This window comes from Perognathus longimembris, chromosome 3, assembly GCF_023159225.1.
Source record: "Perognathus longimembris pacificus isolate PPM17 chromosome 3, ASM2315922v1, whole genome shotgun sequence".
NCBI classification, from domain to species: Eukaryota; Metazoa; Chordata; class Mammalia; order Rodentia; family Heteromyidae; genus Perognathus; species Perognathus longimembris.
The window spans coordinates 89,605,086-89,631,255 of record NC_063163.1 but is presented as its reverse complement, the minus strand read 5'-3'; the positions used below and the strand labels follow the sequence as shown (position 1 = coordinate 89,631,255).

Sequence of the window (26,170 nt, the reverse complement as noted above, 5' to 3'; positions counted from 1 at the left end):
AGCACTGGGCTGCCCATTAGGCAGTGCTGTGTGGAAAAGAATTCTGTTTCCCCTGGTGCCTTTGCACTTTCCCATGAGGGAACACTGCTTTCAGGAGGAGCTCCACGGTACGGAGTCCCTTCCTTACATGGACAGTTAGTTTGCGAGCAATGCTGTGAGCTCCTGTTTCCTGTGTGATGACTCTGGGAGAACTCCTGGCGCTACATGGCTCTGGGGTGAAGCCGCGAGAGGTGGAGGCCCTGGACACAGCTGACCGCACGGCCGGCAACACTAGGGTCCTTTGCCAGTGCTGACAGAACAAGGAAAAATTAGCAGCAGCATTTATTTGTTCCAAGTGGAATTTCCTAATGCTTCTAAACCCCAGAGTTGGCTCAGTCCTTTTTCCCCCTGACTGCCTTAAACTCTTCACCTGGAAATGAAGTCAGGCCCACAGGGCCAAGGGTCATAATCAGAAGTCAACATGCAGACTCCAAGATGCTTGGCTTGTCTGCAGCTTGGGAGATGCCAGTTCACAGACATTACACATCTATGGTGTCGTCCACTCCTGTTGCAGGGTACTCTTGGTGGAAGCCGGATGCACATTGCTGGCTATTGACCTTATGTATGTATAAACTTGGTGGGGGTGGGGTGGGGTGGAGAAGGGTTAGCGGGGAAGCAAACCTACTCACACAGGGCTCTTTTAGACTACACATACAGATAAAATGCCCTCCCTCATCCTTTCATCCCCGTGTCCAGCAGCCGTGGCAGGAAGCAGAAAGCTTTGCCAGAAACTTGTCCTGTGACCCCACACTTATGTGGAGAGTGGCCTTCCTCGGGTTGTCAGGGAGCTTGTGGGTAACGTTTGGGTTGTCGTCTTCGCTGGGAACTTGATGTAGATGGCATGTGTGCATGTGCCAGCCAGCAGAGGAATTAATAGGATGCTTTGAGTCTCCTGGGAGGAAGGGCAGGTGTAAGGAGGGTGAGCAAAGGAAAAGAATTAATGAGAAGGAGACTGGGGAAGGCTAGAGAGCTGGGCAGGTATAACAGGAAGGTTGGCACATTTAGGCCATGGCGTATCCCTCTGAGCCATGTTCTCTTGTAAATGCCAGTGAGAAACAGATGCTCACGGACTCAGGATGCTGGGAAAGCAGCTGCCGAAGTGACGCGGGGTCTGCGCCCGCTCTGCCTGCTGTGGTGTGCCGTCTGTGTGCCCCGACCGCATGCTCTGCCTGTTGTGGTGTGCCGTCTGTGCCCGGGCCGCACGCTCTGCGGCATGTGCATGTGTGTATACACACATGGTTATGTATTAATGGAGAGAGAGATGATACCGACTTTATCACTCATACACAAGCATTCAAAATTAAAAGGCAGGGAAGTAGAAGATTTTAATCCCTTTGAGTTAAAGAGTTAAAATAAAAATAAGACTTTATAAAGTATCTACATGTACAGAAAGGTAGAATTCCAAGTTTGAAGGTCTGTTTAATTTAGTTCAGTTTATACAAGACAAGAAAAATAAGAATAAACAAAACACTCCCCAAATACATTATTATAGCTTAGTTAAGTTTATATTCCCAGTTCCTCCCCATATCGATCCATTTACGTCTTTAGTCATAATCTATTCATTCTCTCCATTTATTCAGGCAGTCATTAGCTGTCCATGCATCCACTGGTCCATCTCTCCACCATCTACCATCTCTCCACCACCTACCATCCATCCAACCATCCATCCATTTATCTACTTAGCCATTCATCCATCTATCCATCCTATCCTTTCATCATCCATCCATGTACTCACTATCTGTTCACTCATCCATCTACCAACTCATCCATCCATCTACCCCACCACCCATCCACCCAGCCACCCATCCATCATCCCTCTATCTATCTATCCATCCATCCACTCATCCCCCATCCATCCACCCACCAGTCACCCATCCATCCATTGCGTGCTTCCAATATTCTCAGACCTCTGCAAGAGCTATGAAGACATGGAACACAATGACTCTCAGAACGAGGACATTTTCTGTAGTAATTCCCCTAGATTTCAAAGTGCCATAAACTTCAAAGTCTGTCCTGTCTTTTAAAACTATCCAGATGGGTGGTAAATCCTCCTGTGTTCATCCTTTCGTAGGTCATCATCTAGGAAAAATAAAAAAGGAAAAAATGGAAGGAAAACAGGAGAGGATTTTAAGTTTGTGTGTGTGCGTGCATGCATGTGCTGCACTGGAGCTTGAACCCAGGACCTCACACTTTTGCTTGGCTTTTTGATTCAGGGCTGGAGTTCTACCTCTTGAGCCATGTCCACTTCTATCAGTGGAGAATTTTAATCAGAGATTGTACCAGTTTCCCATGGCTGCTGTAACAGATGGTCACAAACTTGAGGGCTTAAGATAGCGAACTCTGGGGATCCAAAGTCCAAACCTGTATGGCTGTGCTGAAATCCAGATGCAGGCAGGGAGCTCTGGCGAAGCTTCTAGTGGCTGCTGGCTGCTTTGGGCTTGCAGCTGCTTCCTCCCCCCAAGGCAGCGTCTCCCTTCTCTCCTGCCTCCACCTGGTGCAGGTCAGCTCCTCTGAGAGCCTGGGTGGGGTTGGGGGGGGTGCATCTCTAACACTCCTTACACAGGCAGGGCCACTCTGACAGCCCAGAGACTCAGAGATTCTCCCATCTGCATGCAGCCACATCTCCTTTTTATTTTCAGATGAAGTAACAGGGACCTCAAATGAGATCCTAGGGATTTGGTTGGATACTTGGGGGTTACGGAGGTGTGTGTGTGTGTGACATTCTAAAGTGGCTTTCCTTCTTCTGTCCCAAATCTTAAGTTTCTTTAGGGACAACAAATGTAGTTTTCTCTATCTGATTTTGACTTCTCTCCAGTATTTAGCATAGCACTTTGGATATCACGGATACTCCATAAACATTTTTAAGTATGCTTAGGAGTGTAATGTATTACTGAAAGGACCTTTTGCCTGACAGTAAAGTGGCTAATGCTGTCTTTTCCAGTAATTCAAAGGCTGTAGGAAATGCCTTCAGTCAATAATCATAAGGGCTAATGTTTTGAGTGATTTCTGTACGGCTTTGCGCTGCGCTGAGATTTATGTCGATGGTTTCTGCGCCTGGGCGGAGGAACGAATGCAGTGGTGATGGAGTTGAGGCTCAGGGACCCTCGCGACGCTGTGCAGGGCCGGATGAGAAGCCATGGGGTCTGACTTCCAGACCTGTGTGTGCTGTTCACACCACCGCCAGGATACTAGGCCGGGCATGCATATTTCATCACTGAGCCAGTTGGGAGGCAGGAGTTTCAGAGGCCAGCCCACTGAGGCCAGGAGCAAAGGCCTCCCTTGAGGTCTGCTCAGAGCCTTGTATTTGCTAGGTGTCCATATTCGTTGGATTAATGAACAAAGCAGTGTGCTGTTGTTCAGTTTCCTCTGCTTGGTTTTTCTGCCTGTAGTCAGTATTAGCATCTGGAATGGAGTGGAGGGCAGATTGGGATGGCAGAAGGACAGGGCTTTGAGGGGCTCAGCAGGTCAAGTGCCAGCCTGGGTGGGCTACCCTGGGCCATGTGACTTGAATCCACAGAGGCACCCAGTCTGCGGCAGTCTCGGACCTGTCCGCCTGTCTGCTCTGCGTGGTGTTGCTGAACCCCGAGACTTCGGGTGGCTGTGGTCTCCAGGGTGGAAGCAGGAGGTGGCTGTGCAGTGGGCTCTGGGGAACGGTGTAGAGCCACGGGGAAGACATACAAATGCCGTTGTTGTTGGCCCGAGGAGTGTGCGGGATCCTGTGGGTGTGTGGGGTAGTGAGTGTGGCTTTCCGTGCCAGACACAAACTTCGGTGAGCTCTGGAAATTTTGTGGTGGGGGCCAGAGCAGAAACCAGCTTGGGTTTGTCGTGAAATGAGACCAGAGACTCGGACTATTTTTATATGACTGTCACTTATTTTAAAATTCTGATGTAGAAAGAAGGGAGGGAACATCCAACCCCCAGAAGCCGTGGACCTTAGAGTTTGGCTCAGGAGTCGTCTGACACACAGATGGTGAACACGGCCCCCTGCTTCCAGAATGAGGGGCCTGCAGGGGAGGAAGGCCCTTGAACTTGAAAGTAGGCAGGTGTTGGTAGACAGGCCTTGAATAAACACCCAATTATGTGTTTTTAGAACAGGGAGGAGAAGAGCAGCCAAAGTAAAGACTATTTGAAAGAAGGTTCACATAGCCATCTCTCCTCCCTCCCTCCCTCCCTCCCTGTCTGTCTGTCTCCTTGTCTCCCAAGTACACAAATGAGAACGGACTCAGATATACATTTGAATGGACAGACTTGAGGTCCCAAAGATATTTCTGGAACACTAAGGTCTTGCACTAAGAAGGGGTTGGTCAGATTTCCCCACTTGCTTTAGTTTTGGGCTGGGAAAGCCATGTGGTGGGTGGGCTAAGCCGAAGTTGTAAAGTCACTCGCTAAAACATTGCAGGATGTTGCGGTAGTCAAGTAGGGGCTATGCTTCCTTCAGCCCACTTCACCTGTGCCCCTAGCTGCCTCCCTGGGCAGTGACCCTAGCATGCATGACCTCCGCAGGGAGCTCAGGACAGAAAGTTCTGCTCCTCACTTAATTTCAAGAGAGAAGACTTCCTGGACCTACTTTCACAGGTGTGCGGGTTTGGGTTCTCCCTCTGCTGGGTCACTGGTTCCTCCTGGGGAGAGGGGACTGTGATTTGGGCTTGCCGTGTCCCTTCCTGGCGTAGGTCAGTCCGCTCCTCATGCTTCTGGGGCGGTGTGTGTGTGGGGGGGGGGGTGGGCAGAACCTGCCCATTCTCTGTGAAGAAGCAGAGCAGCCATTAGTGTGCGGTGGCCTGGCGGCTCCACCCGGGTGTGCAAAGGGTGTTCGGGTCAGCTGGTAGACAAGGCTCTGGGTTGGGACGGGGACCACAGCCATGGTCTTTGGGCGCTGACTACAGAGACCACAGCTCTCTGGGTACATGGTGACACAGTCTCTCCCCCCCTCCCTTCCCCCCCCCCCCCCCCCCCCCCCCGCTTTGGCAGCTCTGAATCGCAGCACTTGCATGCGATCCCTGATGGAGCAGGGAAACACTGACAGAGCCTTTATTTCTCTTCTGGATGAATACAGAAATATAGGCCAGGTGCTTGTGGTTCATGCCTGTAGTTGTAGCTTCTCATAAGGGCAGAAATCTGGAGTGCTGAGGTTTGAATGCTTTTTGAATTTTTCACCCCCAAATAATCAGCTAAACACAAGGCCTGAAGCATGGCTCAAGTGGCAGAGAGCTAGCCAGGAGCAGGCTCGAGGCCTCAAAGTTCAAAGCAACAAGATTGGGGGGGGGGCAGGTTTGTGCTGATGCTGGGGCTGAAGCTTGTACTCAGCCCGGCGCTCTCGCGGCAGGAAGGGAGAATGTGCTTGGGGAAGCCGGGCCTGGCGGGATTCTGGGAGCTGTGGAGCTGGCAGATGGTATGGCGTCAGCCCTGGGCTCTGCCCAGTCCCCAGGCTCCAGTCCAGGTGGGGATTTGTATTTGTCAACACAGATGTGACGGGTGGCCTGGGCTGGAGAGCCAGTGCGCACTGGCACGTGGAGCACCAGAATCCCACCCAGAGTATGAGAGGCTGGGGTGTCAGGCGTGCGGTGAGTGGAACAGGGCGGTGGGCAGTCTGGGACCTCCAACAAGGCCTGGGGAAGTTGGAAGCAAGACCCGGGCCGCGGTCTCCACGGACAGGAGGTGGGTATGAGGCAGTGGTATTACCTGGCTTTGACAGAAGGGAATCCAGAAAGCAAGCCACCAGCAGGATGGAGCTGCGGGGGTCATTTGGGCCCTGTACCACCATTAGTGGCCGTAATTGTGGTGGTGCCGAGGCCTCTCCTGTGTCCTGACTAATTACCAGGTCCCCTTGTATGTGAGGCATCATGAACGCTGCCCACTGTGGTCCAGGGGTCTGGGTGGCTAAATTCAGAGGGAATAAGGATGGTACCTGTCTCCCTCTGAGGTTTCACTTCAGTCTTGACCAGTGACATCACCTGCCCAGCTGGAAGATGGTAGGCTCTGGCCTTGGTGGGTGCTCCCATCTGTCACTCCTCACCCAGTGGTATTCAGCCCTGCACATCCTTGGGGGCTGTGAGCACCTGGGATCTGCTCCCCCCAGTGATGGGGCCCGGGAGGGGTGGCCAGCCCCGGCGCCCGCCCCCCCCGCCCCCCCCGCCGCCGGCTGTGGTTCCCGGAACCACTGGAAGGAAGGGTGGCCAGCAGAGAGAGGTGTTGTCCAGCTGCTCAGTTCACATGATTGCAATTTATGGGTCAAAGGAAATTCGTTTGCCATGTTGTGTTGGCCTTTGTCTCACCTGGTACAAAAGCTCAGGCTGTATCTGCACCTCATCCTTCTCTGTGAAGGAGGGATCATACATTTCTTCTGAAAGTGACTCTCCCTGGCCCCTTCTCAGAGCAGGCTGGGTTGAGGGGACTCTGCATCTGATGTGGCAGGAAGGGTGGCCTCTATCAGGAAGTAGCCCTGGCTACTCTGTCTTTGTGTCAGGGGAGAAGGGAGAGGGTGAGCCAGGCCTTGTGGGACCAACAACAGGGGGGCGGGGGCTCCAGGGGCTTCCTCTCACTGGAAAGAAATGGGAGACCTGAATCATTAACTTGCTTTTGGTGAATCGTTGCTCAACACTCACCCCGTACCAGTCAGGATTCTGAAAGTTTCACTCAACACACACGTTCTGCCACATCCTGTAGGTGTTACTCTCTGTGTTCTTCTGCAGGAAAGTGAAGGCATGGGAATGGAAGTAACTGGCCCAAGGCCACAGCAGATTTTCTTTCTTTCTTTTTTGCATTATTGGAATTTTGAACTCAGGGTATTCTATCTGCCAGGCAAAGTAGTCTACCACTTGAGCCGTGCCTCTAGCCCTTTTAGCTTTACTTATTTTCTGGGATTGATCTCATGTTTTTGCTCAAGGCTAGCCTTGGGCAAACATTCTTTAAAATTGAATTGGACCTGGGCATTGGGTTAGGAGCCAGTGTGGAGAGGCCTTTAAGAACATTTATGGAGCGTTGTAATTTTCCCTTCAGGATGAAATGCTGGAGGACATTTACCTATGTCTCAGAACAAGGGAGAAAAGTGCATTATCTTGTGCACCTGGCCAGCCAGGTGCTGGCGTGCTGGTCCCCAGGACCTCTCAGGGCTGACTTTGCTGTTTGCATGTGGCATAGGCATTGGCCATCTCCTTCCCCCTCCCTCGGCTCCTGTGCCTGATCTTCTCCCAGGGCAGGCACACACTGTTCATGAGTTTTGTCACACTGTTTCTGAAATGAGAGGCCAAGAGAGGCACTCTCATTTGCCCAAAACGGAGGCTTCACGTTTTGAGGTATTGCATTTTAGCTGTTTTTTCTTTGAATGTTTAACCTAGTTATATAGAGCACATGCCTAGGATTTATTTTCAACTTTTTGGAGTTCCCATGTGTGTATAACTCCTTCCTTATGTTTTAAAAAGATGTTGTGGATATCACTTTTTGATGTCTGAGTGTTTCAATGCCTGTCAGAGCCGAATGTAGCTCAACAAAGAACTTATGAATTGGATATTTCAGGAGGGTAGGAAAACAAACACTAGGACAAAGGCCTTGGGAGTCATGACTCAATTAGCTCTTTTTTTCTCAGTTCTCCTGATGCCATTGTTCCTCTTGTTCTCAAATCAGAAAATAGAGGGAGCATTTCTCGTAATAGTTTTGTCGGAGCCCTGTGTCTACTTCTTTGGGGGCCCTCAGTGTCTTCTCTGGGCCTCCAGGAGTTGGCTTCTCTGCTCTGGATGGTGGGGTGAAGGCTGCAGGGCTCAGCATAGGTCACAAGTGCCCCCTTGTGGCTGGAGTGGGGCCACCAATGCCCCAAGGGCCAAGACAGGAGCCATTGGAAGTGTCAGGGGAGGGGTTGGCAAAGGCCTAGTGCCACTGCCTCACTCCTCCCATGGCTGCCATTACTGTAAGTGGAAGATTCCACAAGTCACACTTTCTTGTTTTCAGTCTTCAAGGTGACCTCCGGAATGAGACGCTCCTCTCCTGGTAGAGGTTTTTCATCCCTCCAATGTTTATTTAAATGCAGTGGAAGTTTCTGTTTCCGGCGATGAAAATTTTTTCCAACTCCTTAATTAGATGTGAGATCTGTGTACAATGGAAATTACTGTTGTGCATAAAGATTTGCATCCCGTGTCGTTAAGATGGGGCAGGAGAACATACAACTGCGTGTTCTCCCCCTTGCAGTCTTCTGAAACAGGGATCAGCATCACACGGAGAGTTTGCTGAATGGCGGACAGCAGACTGCGGACAGCGCAGTTTACATTCCAGAGTGAGGCGGTGGCTGCTGGCAGGACAGTGGCTGGGAGTCACAGCCCCCTACAGCAGCTAACGGATGAGGGTTGCCTTGTCTCTCTAAGTTCTGCCTGTCTAACTCCTACAAAGCGTCTTGCTTGATTTCCTTAATTAGGTAGTGCACATTAGGGAGTTGGGTTTTGCCAGCAGTTCAGATTAGCATAACCCCAAGACAACGAAGGAAACCAATTCCCAGGGCATTTTTTTAATAGTATTTTTTTTCTTTCTTTTTGGGTCAGTCGTGGGCCTTGAACTCTGGGCCTGTGGGCTGTTCTTGAGCTCTTCAGCTCAAAGCTAGCGCTCTACCACTTGAGCCACAGTGTCACTTCCTGATAGTAGGATTATTACTCTTTTTGAAATTTATGAGTGCCGGTGTGACTCAGAAGGGTATGGAACAGGAAAAGCTGGGGCCTAGCTGAGAGAAATTCCGGAAGCAGAGAGAGGAGGAGATAGATACCCTTGCCATCCCGGTTCCTTCCTGAGATCCTTACAGTGAGGTGAGGCTTCTGATTGACAGCCAGAGCCTACAAATGAGAGCCCCTGGGAGGTGGAGTGTGCACAGCGCCTTCGGAGTCCCATTTACCATCCCTACAGTCTGTACCTTTAATTTCAAGGAACATTGCCACTGGGTGTAATGCCTTGTTTTCTGTGTTGTTTCTGTACACCAGTGTCATTTAAACTAGGGTTTGTGAATTGACAGAGGCGGTAAGGCCTCTCTGGGGACTTGAGAGTGGGAGGTTTTGAAAGAGACTCAGTTTCCAAACCCACAGTTATGTGGATCTTGTGTTCTAGTCAACCGTGTGCCCTCTCTCTCTCTCCTCCTCTCTCTCTCTCTCTCACTCACACACACACATACACACACACACACATACATGTGCACACACACATTCTGGCAAGGCCAACCCTCACCCATCTCCTACCTCACCATGATTCATTGCCCCAGATGTAAAAGGCCCCCCCCCTCCCCCCGCAGGTCCCAAAGCATGATCAGGCCGTTGTTCTCCTCAAGGAGACGCAGCTCCTTCTGTGGCTCATTAGAGGATGCATTTACTGTAAAACCACGTGTCTCTTACAAAAGTGTTTGCTCGAAGATTGTTTTCGCTGCGTAGCAATCCATTGTAATCTTGCCAACTTGAAGACATTTCTGAACATGACTTTTCCAGTGAGGAACAGCTTTGCAATGTCGGAGATCAGTCTCTCAGCACACATTGTGTTGGCTCGGGGTACGGCAGGTTGACGGAGGCATTACATTTCAAGGTCCATGTGTGTATTAGACTGGAGTAAAATTCCGGCTGGGATCTGAAAGGGAACAGAGTCCGAGGAGAAGGGAACAGGGTAGCATTTCTGATAGTTCGTAAGATTTTCCCATGGATTTTATAAATGGATGGTGGTGGGTGTGGAGCCATTCTGTTATTTATATTCCAATAGATACATTTAAAAGAGCGATGGAACAGCTGAATCTTCAAATGTCAAGATTTACAATGCAGGAGGAACTTCATGCTTAGCAACTATTGAAACACTGATGAAAAACGAGAGATTTCACTTTTTAAATGTACAGGTGGATGTGTGATTGTATAAAGTTTTGCACTGGGAGCAGTAGATTGTGTTTAGAGCGGCTTGGGGCCCTGGGACCTCACCACACCCAGCCCTAGATACAGCACTCTGTGGGGGGGCTGAGCGCTGGGAATTGTGGGAGGTGGAGTGGCCGGTGAGACGCCGGACGCTGTCACCACAGGTACTATTGGACTCTAGATCCAGGGGGTTGACACAGTTTTTCCTCAGTTCTGGCTAGCTCAGTAGAATCAGATTCAAGATGATCTGTGTGCAGAAAATTCACCTCTTTGTGGTTCTGCCATGTCGATTCTGACAACCGAGTACACTCTTGTGACCCTGCCACAATCAAGGTACTAAACCTCTCTGTCCATGCCCTCCTGCCTGTCATTCTGTAATCCCCCACCTGTGAGAGAACTGAGAACCACGCTGAACTGAGGCCTGCTGAACTGAGTGTGCTTCACGGAGAAGGAGGGGGTGGCTGGGGCCCTGGGAGTTCACTCTCTTATGCCATGGTACGTATGGTGGTACAGATTTTTAAAAATCTGTTCCCCAGATCCAAGACCCTATGGTTGTGAATGGTTTGCCGGCTTACAAAGGAAGCCCGAAGAAGGCTTTGGCGGGAGCACGTTTCCATTTCTTGGTGGGTGTAGCCTGGGGGAGGGGGAAGCACGTACCTGGTGTTCTATGAAAGTGTTACCTGCCCTGCCAACGGTGAAATCCCCTGGCATTCCACAGTCACCGCGTGTGTTCTAGCTGCTTGGCGCCGATGCTGGGATTTGACGTGGGCTGTGCAGCAGCACCTGGTGATTTCCAGGTGTTTTTTTCTGAGTTTCCGGCAGAGCCTTTGTTGTGTCCACTTGTCACCTACGGATCCCTCCAGGGAGCACACGTCTTCCATTCCTTTGGAGCAGACAGCTAACGTAGATCGTCTTACTGTTTAGTTATGAGAGATCTTCTCTGAAAGATAAGCCCTGAAAATATATGTTTACATCTCATTTTCATTTCAGTGAAGCCCAGTGCATCCCTTTTTCCTCTGATGACATTGCTGTTGTGGGTGTACCTTAGAAGCCTCTTTTGGAAGTTGGGTGGACTCAAGTCTACCTCAAGGCTTGTGATTCACTTCTGGTTAAATTTTGCATATAGTCTAATATAGTCAATTCCCATTTTTGCTTGCTGGATTATTCTAGAATAACTCACTGTAAAGATTCTTGGGACTCCTTTAAATCCCATTTTGCCAAGATCAAGTGGGCATCTCAGGTACTCTGTGGACTCTATTTTGTTCCCCTGACTTCTGTGTCCAGTCTTTCCATCGGCGCTACCCTGTTGTGGTTCTTTTCTCTACAATACATGTCAAGATTAGATATTGTGGATCTTGTCACTTTATTCTTTTTTGTTTCCAAAAAAATTTTTTTTTTTTTGCCAGTCCTGGGCCTTGGACCTCAGGGCCTGAGCACTGTCCCTGGCTTCTTCCAGCTCAAGGCTAGCACTCTGCCACTTGAGCCACAGCGCTGCTTCTGGCCGTTTTCTGTATATGTGGTGCTGGGGAATCGAACCTAGGGCCTCGTGTATCTGAGGCAGGCACTCTTGCCACTAGGCTATATCCCCAGCCCCTGTTTCCAAAATTTTGTGGCTGCAATTTGAGATCAATCAATCTATCAATTGATCTATCCATTTATATGTGTACACACACACACACACATATGGACTAGAATGTCAATTCCTTTTTTGTTAAAGCTTGTGTTGGGATTTTGGTGGGAATTGTCTTGCATCTGCAAACTTCCATCAGGTAACATGAGCGTTGCTACCTTGCTGAGTTGTCTGGTCCATGAGCATTGTATATCTGGCATGGTACTTGGCTCGTTTCTATCATGAGGGCTTTCAGTGAGTGGTGCTGTGCCTATTTTCTTTAAAAGACTACATTCTGAGCATTCCAGATTTGGGAGTGATATTGGGAATCGTGTTCTTTTATGTTTTAGATTTATATTTCTGTATCGCAGTGATTCGGCAATATAATGTTTTATATCTTGACCTTGTATCCATACTCACTTATTTTAGTATTAATCAAAGTTTGGTCGTTGATTTGTTGTGTGGATTGAGCACTCACTGTGCAGTGGCCAAGGGTGCTGCCTCACTAATCTAGCGTGGGTTGGGTCTGCAGGTGTCTCATAGCTTCATGCTTCATTTTGGTGCCCCCCAGTTCTAAAACCAGAATTCTAAAGCTCAGTTGACACCTTCCTTTCGTGACTGAGAGCACTGTTGTATAATTAAGGATTTTAATATTTCTCCTTAGAATGCTGTGAGTTTTTTGCCTCATGTATTTTTAACTTCTGCTGTTTAGTAGTGTACATATTAGAATTATTATTCATCTTTGGATGCATAAATATGCATTTATAAAATATGTAGTGCACCTTCCCCTGGCATTTGGGCTTATGTGGAGGTTGGTTAATTCTTCTCATTTTCATGCAGCCACTTAAGTTGTTTTTTTTTAATTGGTGTCTGAATGGTGTGTTTTTCTCCTCTTTTGCTTTTTTTTTAACCAGCTAATGACTTTATAGCATTTCTCTTGGACATGTCTGAGTGGGAGGAACTTTATTCCCATTCCAAGGAGCTCTGTGTTTTAAGAGTGTGCAACTTCCATGGTTTGCATCTCTTTGGATGTCACAGGGGCTGCGACCAGTCTTCCCACTTGCATTTCTTTTGTTCTCTCCAGTCTTCTCCCCCTCCATTTCCCTATCTCTATTTCTTTCAGCTGGTTGAGCATTGTGGGCAATTCTGTCTTACATCTTCTACTGATTTCTTATACCTTTTAAAAATGATGACAAAGGTTCCTATGGTGACTCAGCAGAGACCTTTAACTTGTCACAACCTAATTCCAAGCAATGTTAACCTCTTCAAATGCTTCCATCTCATCTGAAGTGTGGTTGATGTCATTTGTTTTCACCTTACTTAATTCAGGTGTGTTATTTGGGGTATGCAGACTCATAATATATTATTATTTTTGCTTTATGCAGTTGATATTTTCAAAATATGTGTCAATACTGGGGCTTGAACTCAGGGCCTGGGCACAGTCCCTGAGCTTCCTTTGCTCAAGGCTAGCACCCTACCATTTGAGCCACAGCACCACTTCTGGCTTTTTGCTAGTCAATTCGAGGTAAGAGTCTCCTGGACTTTCCTGCTTCAGGTGGTTTCAAACTGTCACCTTCAGCTCTCAGCCTTCTGAGTAGCTAGAATTGCAGGTGTGAGCCACTGGCGCCTGCCTAGACTGGCAGACTTGTACTATTGACCTTTCTTTCTTTCCTTCTTTCTTTCTTTCTTTCTTTCTTTCTTTCTTTCTTTCTTTCTTTCTTTCTTTCTTTCTTTCTTTCTTTCTTTCTTCCTTTCTTCCTTTCTTCTTTTTTTTTTAGGCAACTTGAAAATAAGAGAGGTGGACTTTCTCGCTCCTTAATCATTCCTCGATGTCTCCATCAGAAGACTAATGTTCCAGAGCTTCTCAGAGTTTCTGCAAGTGACAACAATTATCTGGTTATCTCAGAGTGGCTCGGGAGGGGAGGTTCCGAATGTCCCCAACACAAGGAAAGGGCAATGTCTGAGGTGATGGATATGCCAGTCACCCTGGTCTGATTGTAGCGCACTGTATGAATGCACGGAACACATAGACGATTCCCCATAAATGTGCACAGTTGGCATATGTCAATTCAAAATAAAAAACACAGTGCCAGGCCTGGAGGCACATACCTGCGGTCACAGCTCCTTGAGAGGCAGAGAGATGGGATTGGGGTTCGAGGCCAGCGCAGGCAAGGTTAGCAAGACCTCATCTCAGAAATAGGTGCTGTTGACCTGTGGTGTCAGCCAGCTGTTCGGGAAGCTGAGGTCAGCCTGTGCAAAGTTGCTACCAGATCTGAGGAAGCAGAGTAAGAAAGCAAAAGGCTGGGTGTGGCCCCCGTTCAACTCTTGTTAACTGAAGAAGAGGAAAAGTAGCAATAAAAACATGTACTAGTAAAAAATGAGGGAGAGAGAACACTGGAATGTGTGGAACGAGGCAGGTAGAAAACATTTAGTGTCCGCTCCACAGGAAGCCCACAGAAGGTTTTATGACAGAGAGCCGGGCAATCCGATTCGTGCTTTGAAAATGTGTCGTCTCATTAACTTGGTGCAGCTAAGAATGCTTACTTCCCTCTTGCAAATTACACAAAACACCGTTGAAAAGGCAAAGCTGGGTGGGTGCTGCTTTGCCTTTGTGGAAAGTCAGGCTCTGAGAGAGACTTGAGGGCTTGACGCCTTGTTGTCTGTCTGCAAACCTGTCCTTCTGCATAGAGCTCATGTGTGTGTGTGTGTGCGCGCATGTGTGTGTGTGTGTGCATGTGTGTGTTTTCTAAAATGGCAGGGTTGAATAGTTGTGTGTGGGGACATGAAGCCTGCAGTACTGACATTTCCTACCTCGTACATTGGGAAGCTGGACCCCAAAGTAGATGAGGGTGTGAATGTCTCTCTTCGAGTCGTGTGGGAATTGCAGCACACACACCGTCGATGCTATCATGCTGTAATTATTTTACCACTGCTGACATTGTCTGGTTGCCTCCAGCTTCTCACCATCGGAGAAAAGCTGCAGCAAATCTATGTGCACCTTGCTTCACAGGGCCGCTTATCAGCTTGCAGGGGCCACCCACAGAGCACAGGCCCCGTGCCGGCAAGCGCCCAGTCCTGTCCACAATGTGCCCGCTTGTGGTAAATGAGCTACTTTTCAGTTTAATATTTATCATGGCACCCCAAGAGAAGGAAATCTGTTCTGGTTAAATGAAAAGTCAAGAATGAGTGAGGAGTTTTAGAAAATTCTAAATGTGAAAAGCAAATCACTAATTTCCGAATAATTGGGAAGCCATTTAGCGTGGAGAAAAATACAGCTTTTCCTGTGCATGGATTAGCTACACATGCAAATCCGCTTTGAGGAACTTTCCAGAAGCTTGTTCCCCAGTGGGTGGTACTCTTTGCATGCATGCTGCCTTCCTACAGCTGATCTGGCATCGGGTCTAGCCCTAGACCAGCAAAGGCTGTGCGAACCGCGGACCTTGCTGCTTCTGAGGCCAGCATCACCCCATTGCTGCTTCTGCAGTGTCACGAGGACCAAGGAAAACATCTGCACGTGCTCTCCTGTCCAGCTCTTGGTTAGAAGCATCTGCTCTCTGCCGTGAGCTCCGGATCCTCAAAGTCTGAGTCAGGGCCTTGTTGGAAGGGAGGCGGTCGTCCTTGGACATTACTTCTCATCTGTACAATTCACATTAGGAGGCTGGAGAAATCAAAGTGACTGATGGAAGAGACAAGCCCAGCGAATGGAGAGACAAGCTCTGCGTTTCCCTCTGATGACACAGAACAGACTCCCGACTTCCTTTAAGATTTTTTTCCCCCTCTACTTCGTCCCTGTTGGAAAGGAGTCTTTTTCACTTTTCTCATCTTCCTGTGGGGACCAACTTATCACAACAAGACATTTGTATCTCAAGACTAAGTGCAAGTATTTATGTTCAGGAAGACAGTTCCTGTTATGGATCAAGGAACAAAACAGTGGCTTTGATATCCTGGCTCCTCCATGCTTCATTCTGGGGAAGAGCCTCTGGGAAGCACTTGCCCCGGAAATCTTTACTGAATCTCTGTGATGATTTTTCAAAGGAGACCTTCGAGTTTTCCAGGCGTCACATACAAAGAAGAGGCTCCGAGCTTGGAGAACAAATCGTGCAGCCGGGAAGGGCCACGTGCAGAGTCCGGCGGGTGGCCAGCGTCCCCCTCTGCACCCAGTGGGAGACATGCACTCACAGTGGTGCCGAGAGCCTGCCCGGCCGCCCTGTCACAGAACGCTTCTCACTGGAGCTCAGGCGTGATTTTTCCTCTTTTGTGATAATTCAATATGTTTGTTGAGTGAAAGGGAATTTGGAGAGAAATTTCAAGTTTGGAGTATTATTGAGTGATGGTAGTGTTCTCTTGTACATTTCTGAATTAGTATCAACTAGTTGTACAAGGAGTTCCATTCTGACATGTCCATCTTAGGTGTACGGCGTGCCTTGATCAGACTCACACCTCCACCACTACGCCTCGCCCTTCCCCTTCCAGAACCATCTCTACAGGCTTCAAGGCTCCGTTTTCACCACATATTCACCCTCCCCCATCCTCTCTGTGCACCCTCCCATCTCCCACAAGTTTTGCCATCCCTGGACAGGACCGTTTTTATTTCCCTTGTTTGTTTTGGTGCAGATGCGAATTGTTCAAAGGGGGTTCCTCCATGTTATTTCACACACGTGTTGCTGTGTTTAATCATAATGACACCCTTGCTATCTCTCGCTTCCCCTATCCCCACAACTTCCCTTATTCAGCCATTTTTCCTTGAGTTTTGTTTCGTGATCTTCATCCATAGGCGCAGCGTGCTTCGGTATTGTTCATGCTCCAGAATTGTCTCTTCACCAATACCCTCGAATGTTTGCACTTACCAACCTGTTCTGTACAAGTGTGCATGCACCACCCTGTGTGTGTTACATGTGTTTATCTTTCAGGCCTAGCACGCACTATGAGAGACAATGTGATATCTCTCTCTGTCTCTCTCTGTGTCTCTCTGTGTCTGCATCTGTGTCTGTGTCTGTCTCTGTCTCTCTCTGTCTGTCTCTCTCTGTCTCTGTCTCTGTCTCTCTCAGTTGCTGTCCCTGAGCTTGTTTTTTGCTCAAGGCTAACACTCTACCACTTGAGTCACAGCTCCACTTCTAGCTTTTTGCTGGTTTATTGAAGACAAGAGTCTCACGGACTTTTCTGTCCAGGCCAGTTTTGAACTGTGATCCTCAGATTGCAGCCTCCTAAGTAGCTGGGATTACAGGTGTGAGCTACCAGCACTGGGCTGCTGTGATGAGTTGCTTTTGAGAAAACCAACCAACCATCCAACCAGAATTTTGGTAAAATTTTATAACACAAAAGGGAAACAGGCTTATTTTGGGAAACAGAAGATAAAACTGGAGCACAAGGAAAACGAGCAGGCGGAGTGCCTCTGCCCAGATTTCGTGCTCTGTCTCTCCACTTTCCAGGCACAATCAGATCAGTATTGTTAGGAACAAGTGGCAGATCCATTAGCGGGAAGCCAAGGTGCTGGCTTTGCCTGCCCAGTGGGAGAAAAGGACTCTCTTGCACCAGACGAGGTCCTGCTTGATGTTATATGGAAAGTCTCCTGTCCTTGTGTGTGCCCCCCAGGTGCCCGGGGGCACTGTGGCCAAACTACAGGTTGCAACTGTGGTATTTGGCGTTTGGGTTCATATACGACGGTGCCTGGAGGTGGGGTGGCCTATCACAAGTACTAGCTGTATATAGTCCATGATTACTATTATTACTTATTATTATTACTATTGCTAATACTTGTTTTACCTATCATGTTAGTTTTGTGTTTTTTTTTTTTTTTTTTTTTTTTGTCAAATGTGGGGCTTGACCTCGGGGCCTGGGTGTTGTCCCTGAGCACTTTTGCTCAATGCTAGCACTCTCCCACACCAAACCATAGTGGTTTTTCTGGTGGATAATTGGAGGTAAGAGTCTCATGGCCTTTCCTACCAGAGCTGGCTTTGAACCGTGATCCTCAGATCTCAGTCTCTTGAGTACCTAAGATTCGAGGTGTGAGCCATTAGCACCTGGCACACTAGTTTTTACTAGTGTGAGCAGGGATTTTTTTTTTAATTCAGTGCAGTGTTCCTGACACTATTACATTGGGAGAAAATAGCTCATTGAAATATAATTAGTATCTTAGCATTGATGAATTCACCTGCTGGCCTTGAACTCTAATTCTTTCCGTTAGAAAAAGAGATCTTAGGGAAGAAGTTTAAGAAATAATTTCAACGAATATGCCAAATAACATGAACCTTCCTGTGTACCTTATTATTGGGATAGCAGAGGGGAGGGAACACAAGAGGGGAAATTAACAAACTCTTGGCTGAAGTTCACCGCTGTGAGGCAAATGCTCTCTCTGGGAACCCATGAGGCCAAGGGCTGATTAAGCTGGGATTTCCTCATCTCCCAGCCCGGAGTGAGTGGGATGAGAAGCCCTCCAGCCTCAGTGAGAGCCCACATGTTGTTTGATCTCAGAAATAGATTTAGGGACCTTTCCTTCCTCCACAGAGGATGGAGGGACAGGAACTGGTGGCCCCCTCAGGCCATTCCTAGTAGTTATGTCCGCCTGGGTAGGGGTGACTTGGGAAAGAAGACATTGGCGTCGACTTCATCGTGACTTACGCTTGGCTTTTAGCCTGATGTATGACCGCTGTGCTGTAACGGGGAGAAGGGCCATGTCTGAGAGACAGGCTGCCTGATCAGGTTTTATAGCCACCTAAGTATGTTCGAGGTCAACATCTTTGTTGGAAGGGACAGCTGCTTGAGTCCAAGTCAGGGACAATGTTATATTTATACCTGAAGAAGGAAAAAAGAATACAGAGATGTTTAGGATTCTGTCCTGCGTGTAATTGTATGTGACAGATGTATTAGATGAGCCTCAGCAGGGCTTTTGGTGCTGTACCTCCCAGCTGTAAATTTTACTTGACTTTTTCATTTGCAGGTGGCAGGGTACACGTTCAGGTGTATTTCATGGGCCAGGAAGTGACTGTGATGCAGTGGTCCATTCACCCCTGGGGAGACACAGGCATGTTCTGGGGAAATAAATTGTCTGCGTTTATGTTTGGAGATAAAAACACTAACAATAAATCAAAAACACTGAAAGCATTGCATTAGGTAGGGGGGAAAAAACACAACACTGTGCATAAGGTCTGGCCAGGCTGGAGTAGGAATCTTGTCTTCTCTTTCCTCTTCCCCTCCATTACAGCCCCAGAGCTTTTGTCAGGGGACCTGGCGGGAGTGGGGAAGGGACACAGGGATAAGGTAGAGGACAAAACAAAGGTGTTAACACATCTTTATAAAACCGGATGCTGCTCTACAGGGAGCTTTAATGGGTATTTTATTTGTAAACTTCACAACGAACTCTTGGGCCTGTGTGAGTTAAATTAAACTCTCGAATATTACACTCTGCTTTGTAAGAGAACACCTGAACTTACATATGAGCATTTCCAGGTTTATTTCATTTAAAAAATAATAGCCCTGAGAACAGATTCTTTAGGGGAGATGCCAAAGGAGCATATTGTCAGGAAGGATTTACTGTCCTGGTAGGGAAGGTGGGGGTGGGGAGCAGCTCAGTGGGGAGCATGCGGTGCTCTGCATGCCAGAGACCCCCCCCCCCCCCGTCCTGTTTATGCATGCTGCAATGAGGCAATCAGCATCGGTAAAAGAATATTCTAGATCTAGGCAGCAGGTCTGTTACTGATGAGTTAAAGGACTTCCCTCCCAGTAACTGTGGTCACCCACAGTGGTGTTACAACCAAAGCTGCAGTATGAGAGGAACACACTCTTGGGCCAGACTTTAATGGCACCCTTGCGGGATTGAGTGTCTAATGGGCAGGTTCCACCAGCCATGTGCCCCCAGCATGCGTGCCCCCTCCTCGTTCCCCACTGGCTGAGCACTGTGGGGTGTGCCGGCTCTTCCACTACGGCCCCAGTTACATTACTTTCTATTGGGTAGTTGTAATCTGTGGATCTCGTGAGATTTGTTGAATGATGGAGGCCAGTGTTTGCCAGTCTCCATCCCTTTTTGTTCTTGTATGGTGGCAAGGCTCTTCTGGATAATGTGTTTTGTGAGAAAAACTGTCTTTTCTGTCAGAGTGAGTTTTTTTTTAAAGTTCCTGCTTTGGCCTGGTGGCTTGGCTCTTGTTGATTATTCTGTTAAGACCTTATCAGCAAGTACGGAAGGGAACAGAGGAGCTGCTTTGGGATAAGGAAGGATTTTTGAAATAGGTTTTGTCTGGCTTTTCCAAGATGTAATTCAGACAAGACTCCAGAAGACACACCTCAGATTGTTCAAGAAATAGTTGAGGGTGTGGGTATGTTTTGTGACTACTTGTGTACTGTAAATCTTATTTCAGTCCTTTAATGGCCACCTTACACATCATACCCTATTCAAACTAGCCAATCACAGGCAGATTGTGAACCTGAGCTCAACCTATCTGAGCAGAGGGGCGGGGCCTGCTGTGTTAGGGACAGATAGGGAAGCAGGTTCTGTGGGCCTGCTGGCCAGATGTCTGGCTGATGGCTTGCCCTTCTGAAGAAATAAATTTTGCCTTACTGGGACAGTTCTTTATTTTCATGTCTGTCACTGTGACTCCACTGATTCTTGGAGAGCATATTTATAACAGTTTTCTGGCACACACACAGTTCTTATTTCTTCATTTCACTGTGGCCCATTCTTCCCCTTGCTAATCAGTCCCCTTCTAGTCTGTCCTCTTTATGGATGGGCTTTCCAATGCATGAGCGTTGTTACCTTTGCAACTTGCTATGCAAGCAAGCTCCTGGTGGTTTTCTACTCAGGGTCAAACAGGCCTTGTCTTAAAAATGGACCACCATGGACTTAAGGACTTTATTTTTAACACTAGCCAGGACCCCGGACCATATTCCTTTCTCTGGTATGTTAAGAATAGACCTTTCTTTCCCCCATTTCACCTGCTGTCTTTTCTTTGCCCACTGAAATTCGGAATCAATGAGAGGGTAGATTTCTTCATGTCAGCCTCAGGAGTTTTTTTAAAGGGCCACGATTACAAAGTGCTTTGTGCAAGCTGCCCAAATGTTTCAAGGTTGTGGAAATACAGGATAATAACATGGCCTCTGACTGCTGTATTCCTGCAACAGAGGGTGTAACCATCAATGACTGGCCGGGGAATTGGTTTATGGCAGCAACACATCTCCTTCTGCAGCGTTGGGATCCTTTTCCTGAGTTTAATGTTTATTTTATGCACTGTAAAGAGGGAAAACTGCCGTTCACATCCTACTTCCTAAGGAACTGGGTACCTGACCTTACACTTACGAAATACAGACTGTTTGCTGCCTATCTCACCCTAATGCCCCCCACCCCCGGCCTGTCGCTCATGCACACTCATGGGCATGTGCACACTCATGCACATGTGCACACATGGACAGAAAGCACTGCTGTCTCCGCAGGACCCTAAGTACATGAAGCCTGTGCTCACCCTCCCTGTAGAGATAGGTGCAGTGATTAAGTTCAATGGACTTACAGGGATGAATTGCTGGGGGTCACTCCGTATGACTTTGTGGGGTGTGATGCTGGGGGTCTCTTTTCCGTGAGGCTTTGTGGGGCGCAATGCTGGGGGGTCTCTCCACCTGGTGAGGTGTCTGCCCTGTGCAGGAAGGAAGCTAGGCAGTGGAGGGGTGAGGTGGACTGGGGGTGAAGGGTCCCCTGACAGGGGCCTCACTGGAGACTCAAGTCGACAGACTCACTGTGACTCAGTGGACGGTGCGCGTGGGCTTCGCAGGTGGCACAGGGTTTAGAAGCACTTGCATGTTCTTCTCCAGGTTTTCGTGTTTGTTTTTGGTGAGGCCTGGCTCACACAGGTAGTGCCACAGGGGAGTAGGGTGGCAGCCAGCCATGGTCAGGTCCCTGCCTCTTCCAGAGGTAAAGAGGGCAGCAGGTAGCAGTGATGGAGAATTCTTCACAGTTCCTCTCTCTTACTAGGGAAGAATTTCCTTTGTCCTTCCTTCCTTCCTTCCTTCCTTCCTTCCTTCCTTCCTTCCTTCCTTCCCCCAGTTCTGCCCTCCTTCTGTCCCTCCTCCTTTTCTCTCTCTCCCTTCCCCTCTTCACTCCTCACTTTTCTCCCTCCCAAGAGGAATGATAAAGGTGTTTGGGGAGTGAACCAACCATGGCCGGGGTAGTAACAACATGAAGCCAGTCAGTGAACTTGAGCTTGTGTCTGATCAGTGTAATGGGAGGTGATTGCAGAGTTGAGGGGGGAGCCGGGAGGAACACTGTGAATGCTAACAGGCAGCTTGAGTTTATCTGCGTGGATAAATTAGAATAGCTAACTCTATTCACGAAGATAACAATGGCATAATTCCTAAATTTCACGGAAATAGTTTGACTTAACAATTTCTAAATACACATAATAGGATGTTAGGCAGCTTTAAAAAATTAATACTGTTTATGTACAGAGTGGAAAGACAAAGAATTCCGGGTTTTCATTGTGCTCAAAGAGCAAGTTCCAGAACGTTCTTTGAGAGGTGACCTCTGAGCTGGGTACAGAGCGGGCAAAGTCACTGTGTAGACTTCGCCTAGGCTTCGTGCTGCCCAGGCCTGGGTGGCCCTGGCTGGCTCTGGCTGGCCGTCATGGGCACCTTTGCGTGGAATTTGCATATAGTCGTTGTTGAGGAGGGAGGGGAGATATTAACCTCTCTGCTCCAGCCTCGTATGAGCACATGCTTTCATTTATGAAGTCTATCTGCGGGCCACACTTCATTTCACTTAGAATAAATTATCATACATTTATCATTAGTTAGTGACTTATTAACATTAATATAAACAAATACGTGGCCCATTTCTTCGGGAAGATTACATTTTAATCAGCGAACGTAGCAGGCAGCTCCTACTTATATTATGTTTTCTAATGGATGTGTGTGTTCTGTTCCCAAACTCAAATTAAAAACATACACTTTGCATCTCTTTGCTCAGATGCACTTAATTGAGGTGAGAGGGGTTAAAAAAAATTAACTTTTCCCACCCAGTCACCAACAAGAACTTCTTCAGAGATCTCCTTGTACTTACTGGAGGCTTGCCGTAATCTGTGTGTTAAGGAGGTCCCTGCCTAGGCCCAGGGAATGCTTTAAAAGTTTAATTTGTTGAAATGTCACAGCAGGAAAGAAAAGTGTGCTGTGTTACCTTGGAGGCCATCTGCTAGGAACACAGGTTCTAACAACTGATAATTAGCAAGGACAGAAATTATTGTGGACTTGGGACTTTGTGAATGTTGCTCTTTGCTCACATGAGAATGTGGAGAAGGAGGAGCAAGCCCGAGCAAGCATCCTGGTCTTCCAGCCTAAGCTGGGGTTGACCACGGGTGCAACAGGATCTAGGGTCACAGACACTCTACTCCATGTCATCTGCGTTCCGTAGGGCTGACTACTCAGCTTCTGTGAGCCTCAGTTTCTCCACGAGGTCATCTGCATCCCCTAGGGCTGGCTTCCTCAAGCCTCAGATTCTCCATCATGTCATCTGGGTCCCCTAGGGCTGACTACTTGGCTTCTGTGAGCCTCAGTTTCTCCATGAGGTTATCTGCGTCCCCTAGGGCTGGCTACTTGGCTTCCTGGAGCCTCAGTTTCTCCATCATGTCATCTGAGTCCGCTAGGGTTAGCTACTTGGCTTCCTGGAGCCTCAGTTTCTCCATGAACAGTGTGCTCCAGAGAGTGTGGCCAGTGGGAAGAAGGTGAGGCCTGTAGGGAGCCAGAGACAAAAGGTCTGACGTTAGCATCGGCTCCCTCTAAATGTTAAATTACCCTTGTGCACACCAAGCAGCAACCATAATGTATTTGTTAGTATATAGCTGTAATTGAATGCTTTGCATAGTGCCTTCGTCTTCTAGCTTTTAGAAGAAGGTGGTTAACACAACCCTTTTCTGTCTGCTGTCCAGTTCGTTACGGACCTCGTTCGCTCAGTGTCTGTGTGGAGAGCCCCAGCCTGCTCTCCACTCTTTTTCCTTTCATAGCCTGGTCATGGAGGGGTCTGTGTTCCCCCTGAACACTCTGCTGTCCTCCTCAAGGCTGGCCTCCGGTGGGCCTCCCTTCTGAGGGCTCAGGTCTGCACACATTCCCATAGTCCTCCCATTTAGTGACTCATTACTCTTCCTACATGTTAGATCCCTGCCATTGGGCTGAAAGTGTAGGGGGCTCTTGGTGATACTCGACCCCACCCCTACTCTTAAGCTGCCCTTCCTAGGGCAAAGGTGTCAGCACTTCCCTAGAAGAGTTGGGTGGGGGGCGGTGGGAGCACCCAGGAAGTGATCATCATGGATGGACAGCTGGAAGAAACCAGGCACTAGTCCTGTTTTCTAGGTTAGCACCCTGATGTTTGCACAGGTGCAGTGTGATGGAGAAAAGGATGGGTCTATCTGGATTTGACCTTGGGTCACACCCCCTCCCCCAAGGGCAACCCACCCCCTCCAGATGCTGGTGCTACACATTGGTCTGTTTTGCCTTCCTCCCTGGGGCTGTGGCTTAAACACTGTGTCCCCGAGTTACCACCACTGGCTGGGGTCACTCTTAAAGAAGGATGTGGGTGTGTCCAGACCTGTGGATGTGGCTGTGACTGGCGGCTGGGACCCCGAGCTTCTGTCCATTCCTTGATCCCTGCTCTCCTGCCTTGACTCCTGTATGCACAAGGTTGTTTTCTGAGCACCTGTTTTCTGACTGTGGTTTTAGAGCTTGGGAGCATGCTCTGTAGAGGTGTGCGCAGCACATGACCAGCGCCTCCTGGGTCTGAGTTCCTGATGACTCACCAGCAGATGGCTAGCCTCACTTGTTGTCAGCTCCATGTCTTACTGGGAGAGGATGCTGAGCCTGGCGTTCACCTAGCTGAGTTGTTCTGTCCCTTCATCATGATAAACAGTAGTGGCCGGTATGGTCATGCACTGTGGCTGGGGAGCCAGCCTAGCAGAATAGAGGCCCTAGCGCGTGGTAAAATTTATCTTATGGAACGCAGAGAACCAGAACTGGAGTCGGATGATGCTACTTTAAAGTGGTTAGTATCTGATTCATTCTGAAAATAGGTTTAGATGGGAGTATGGGAGGGAATACCAGGGCAGGTGTAAGGCTGAAAGGAACAGAAAAGACTTGAGGTACTGCCAGAGAGCTGGGATTCTCTTTGCTACTTTTCCCAAGTTCCAAGCTTGGCTTGAGCCTTCTTACGTCCCCTTGGGTTCATTCATTAAAACTTGGGCATTTAATTCTATTTTTCAATGTCCTCTAGGTTTCACATGCATATTAATGGTCTCTTCACACTAAAAAAAAATATTAAGTCCATTCACGCTAGGGTCATTACCGACAGCTCCGCAATTATTACTGAAGATATCAGGTGTAAAACTGAAGTAGGTGTAAGTTGAATTAAATGGACTTCTGGCCTGCCTCCAATTAGGTAGGAATATGGCACTCACAGAACCTGGTGGCTGATTCTGGGTTTGGGATACTAACGTTTTATTTGCCCATTGGGTTTTCTGATAAAGATGGAAGTGGAAACTAAGTCTCCTCTCCAGCCCTTCTCCATTCTCCTCTATCCATCTGCTCATCGGACGCTGTGGGCTCACGACAGTGCTGGCATAGGGAGCTAGGGTGTGTGTGTGTGTGAAAGAAGGAAACAAAACACGTTTCCCGTCTTTAGGGATTGGTAGTCTTAGAAAGCGTCCTTGTACGCCACAGCATGGACCTGTGTTCTTGCTGCATTTCCAGACTTTCTCCAGGGGTTGTGTCACTTGGCAGGGGAGAAGGAGGAGGAGGGCCTGTGGTGCGGATGTCAATAGCTCCTTGGCAGTGAAAACTGCATCGCATTCTTCTTGATGTGCCATCATTACAAGAGCTGGCAGGAAGCTTGCAAAAGACGGGCAGCGCTGAAATTTGCTTGACGGGAGGGACAGCCGGCCATCTTGGGAAAGCACAGGTGCAGCATCACCCCTTTCCTGTGTGTCTTCCATTCCTTCCTGTTCACCTCTCATTCCTCCCACGCCTCTTGTCTGCTGAAGTTCACCCTCGTGAGTTCTCAGTCTAGAGATGTTGGGTAAGTTCTGAGGCTACCCCCAAAAGCAGAGCCTGAAGAGTCTGGGTTCACTGTGCCTTACGTCCGAAACCAGACTCGACTTTCTTAAAAGCAGAGACCAAATGCATGGGAAACTTACTGTTGCCCAGCACTTACTGGGTCTTCAATAAATTCACATTACCAGAACCAGTGCACAGAAATATGGAGGTGCTGGGAAGATATTACTGCCTGGAGTTTTTAACTGCAGCCTTTGCATATTTATGAGAAATGAACTTAGTGCTCCAATTTCATACATTATCCCGGTCTTAGCCATTCTTTTGCAGTCGTAAACAATTTTTTCATATAATCCATTTCTATTCTCAAGAATGTCAGCTTGCTATTAAGCTGACTCTTGTCTAATTAGCTAAGTGCTATTCTGGGATAAAATTGGGTGGCTGTAATAAGAGCTGACTCATTATTTGAATAGGGAAATATGTTATCTATTTGTGTCCCTGTGTGCAATGATATTCCAGAATTTTTTTTTCTTGGTTAAAAAAACTATGCCAGTGCTTCAGAAATCTTCATTCACGCAGGAGAACGTCATGTGCGTTTGGTGGTGCAGCTGCTGTGACCAGAGCCACGCGGTGGAGAAGAAACGTCATGTCGGGGTGAGCT

General features: G+C 48.2%; 1 protein-coding gene across 8 annotated transcripts in view; it reads left to right on the top strand.

The window, feature by feature from the left end:
* Tmem132d (transmembrane protein 132D) overlaps positions 1-26,170 on the top strand; it is a 310,602-nt gene that overhangs the window by 25,554 nt on the left and 258,878 nt on the right. For 2 of the 8 annotated variants that reach the window (XM_048343146.1, XM_048343142.1), the window contains exon 1: positions 5,340-5,600. The exons of 5 other annotated variants lie outside the window; for them this stretch is intronic. In XM_048343146.1, the coding sequence (XP_048199103.1) occupies positions 5,372-5,600 (229 nt within the window). In that variant the 5' untranslated portion in view covers positions 5,340-5,371. Of the gene's footprint in view, positions 1-5,339; positions 5,601-26,170 lie in introns of those variants that run through there. One more of the 8 variants, XM_048343149.1, reaches the window with a different exon arrangement.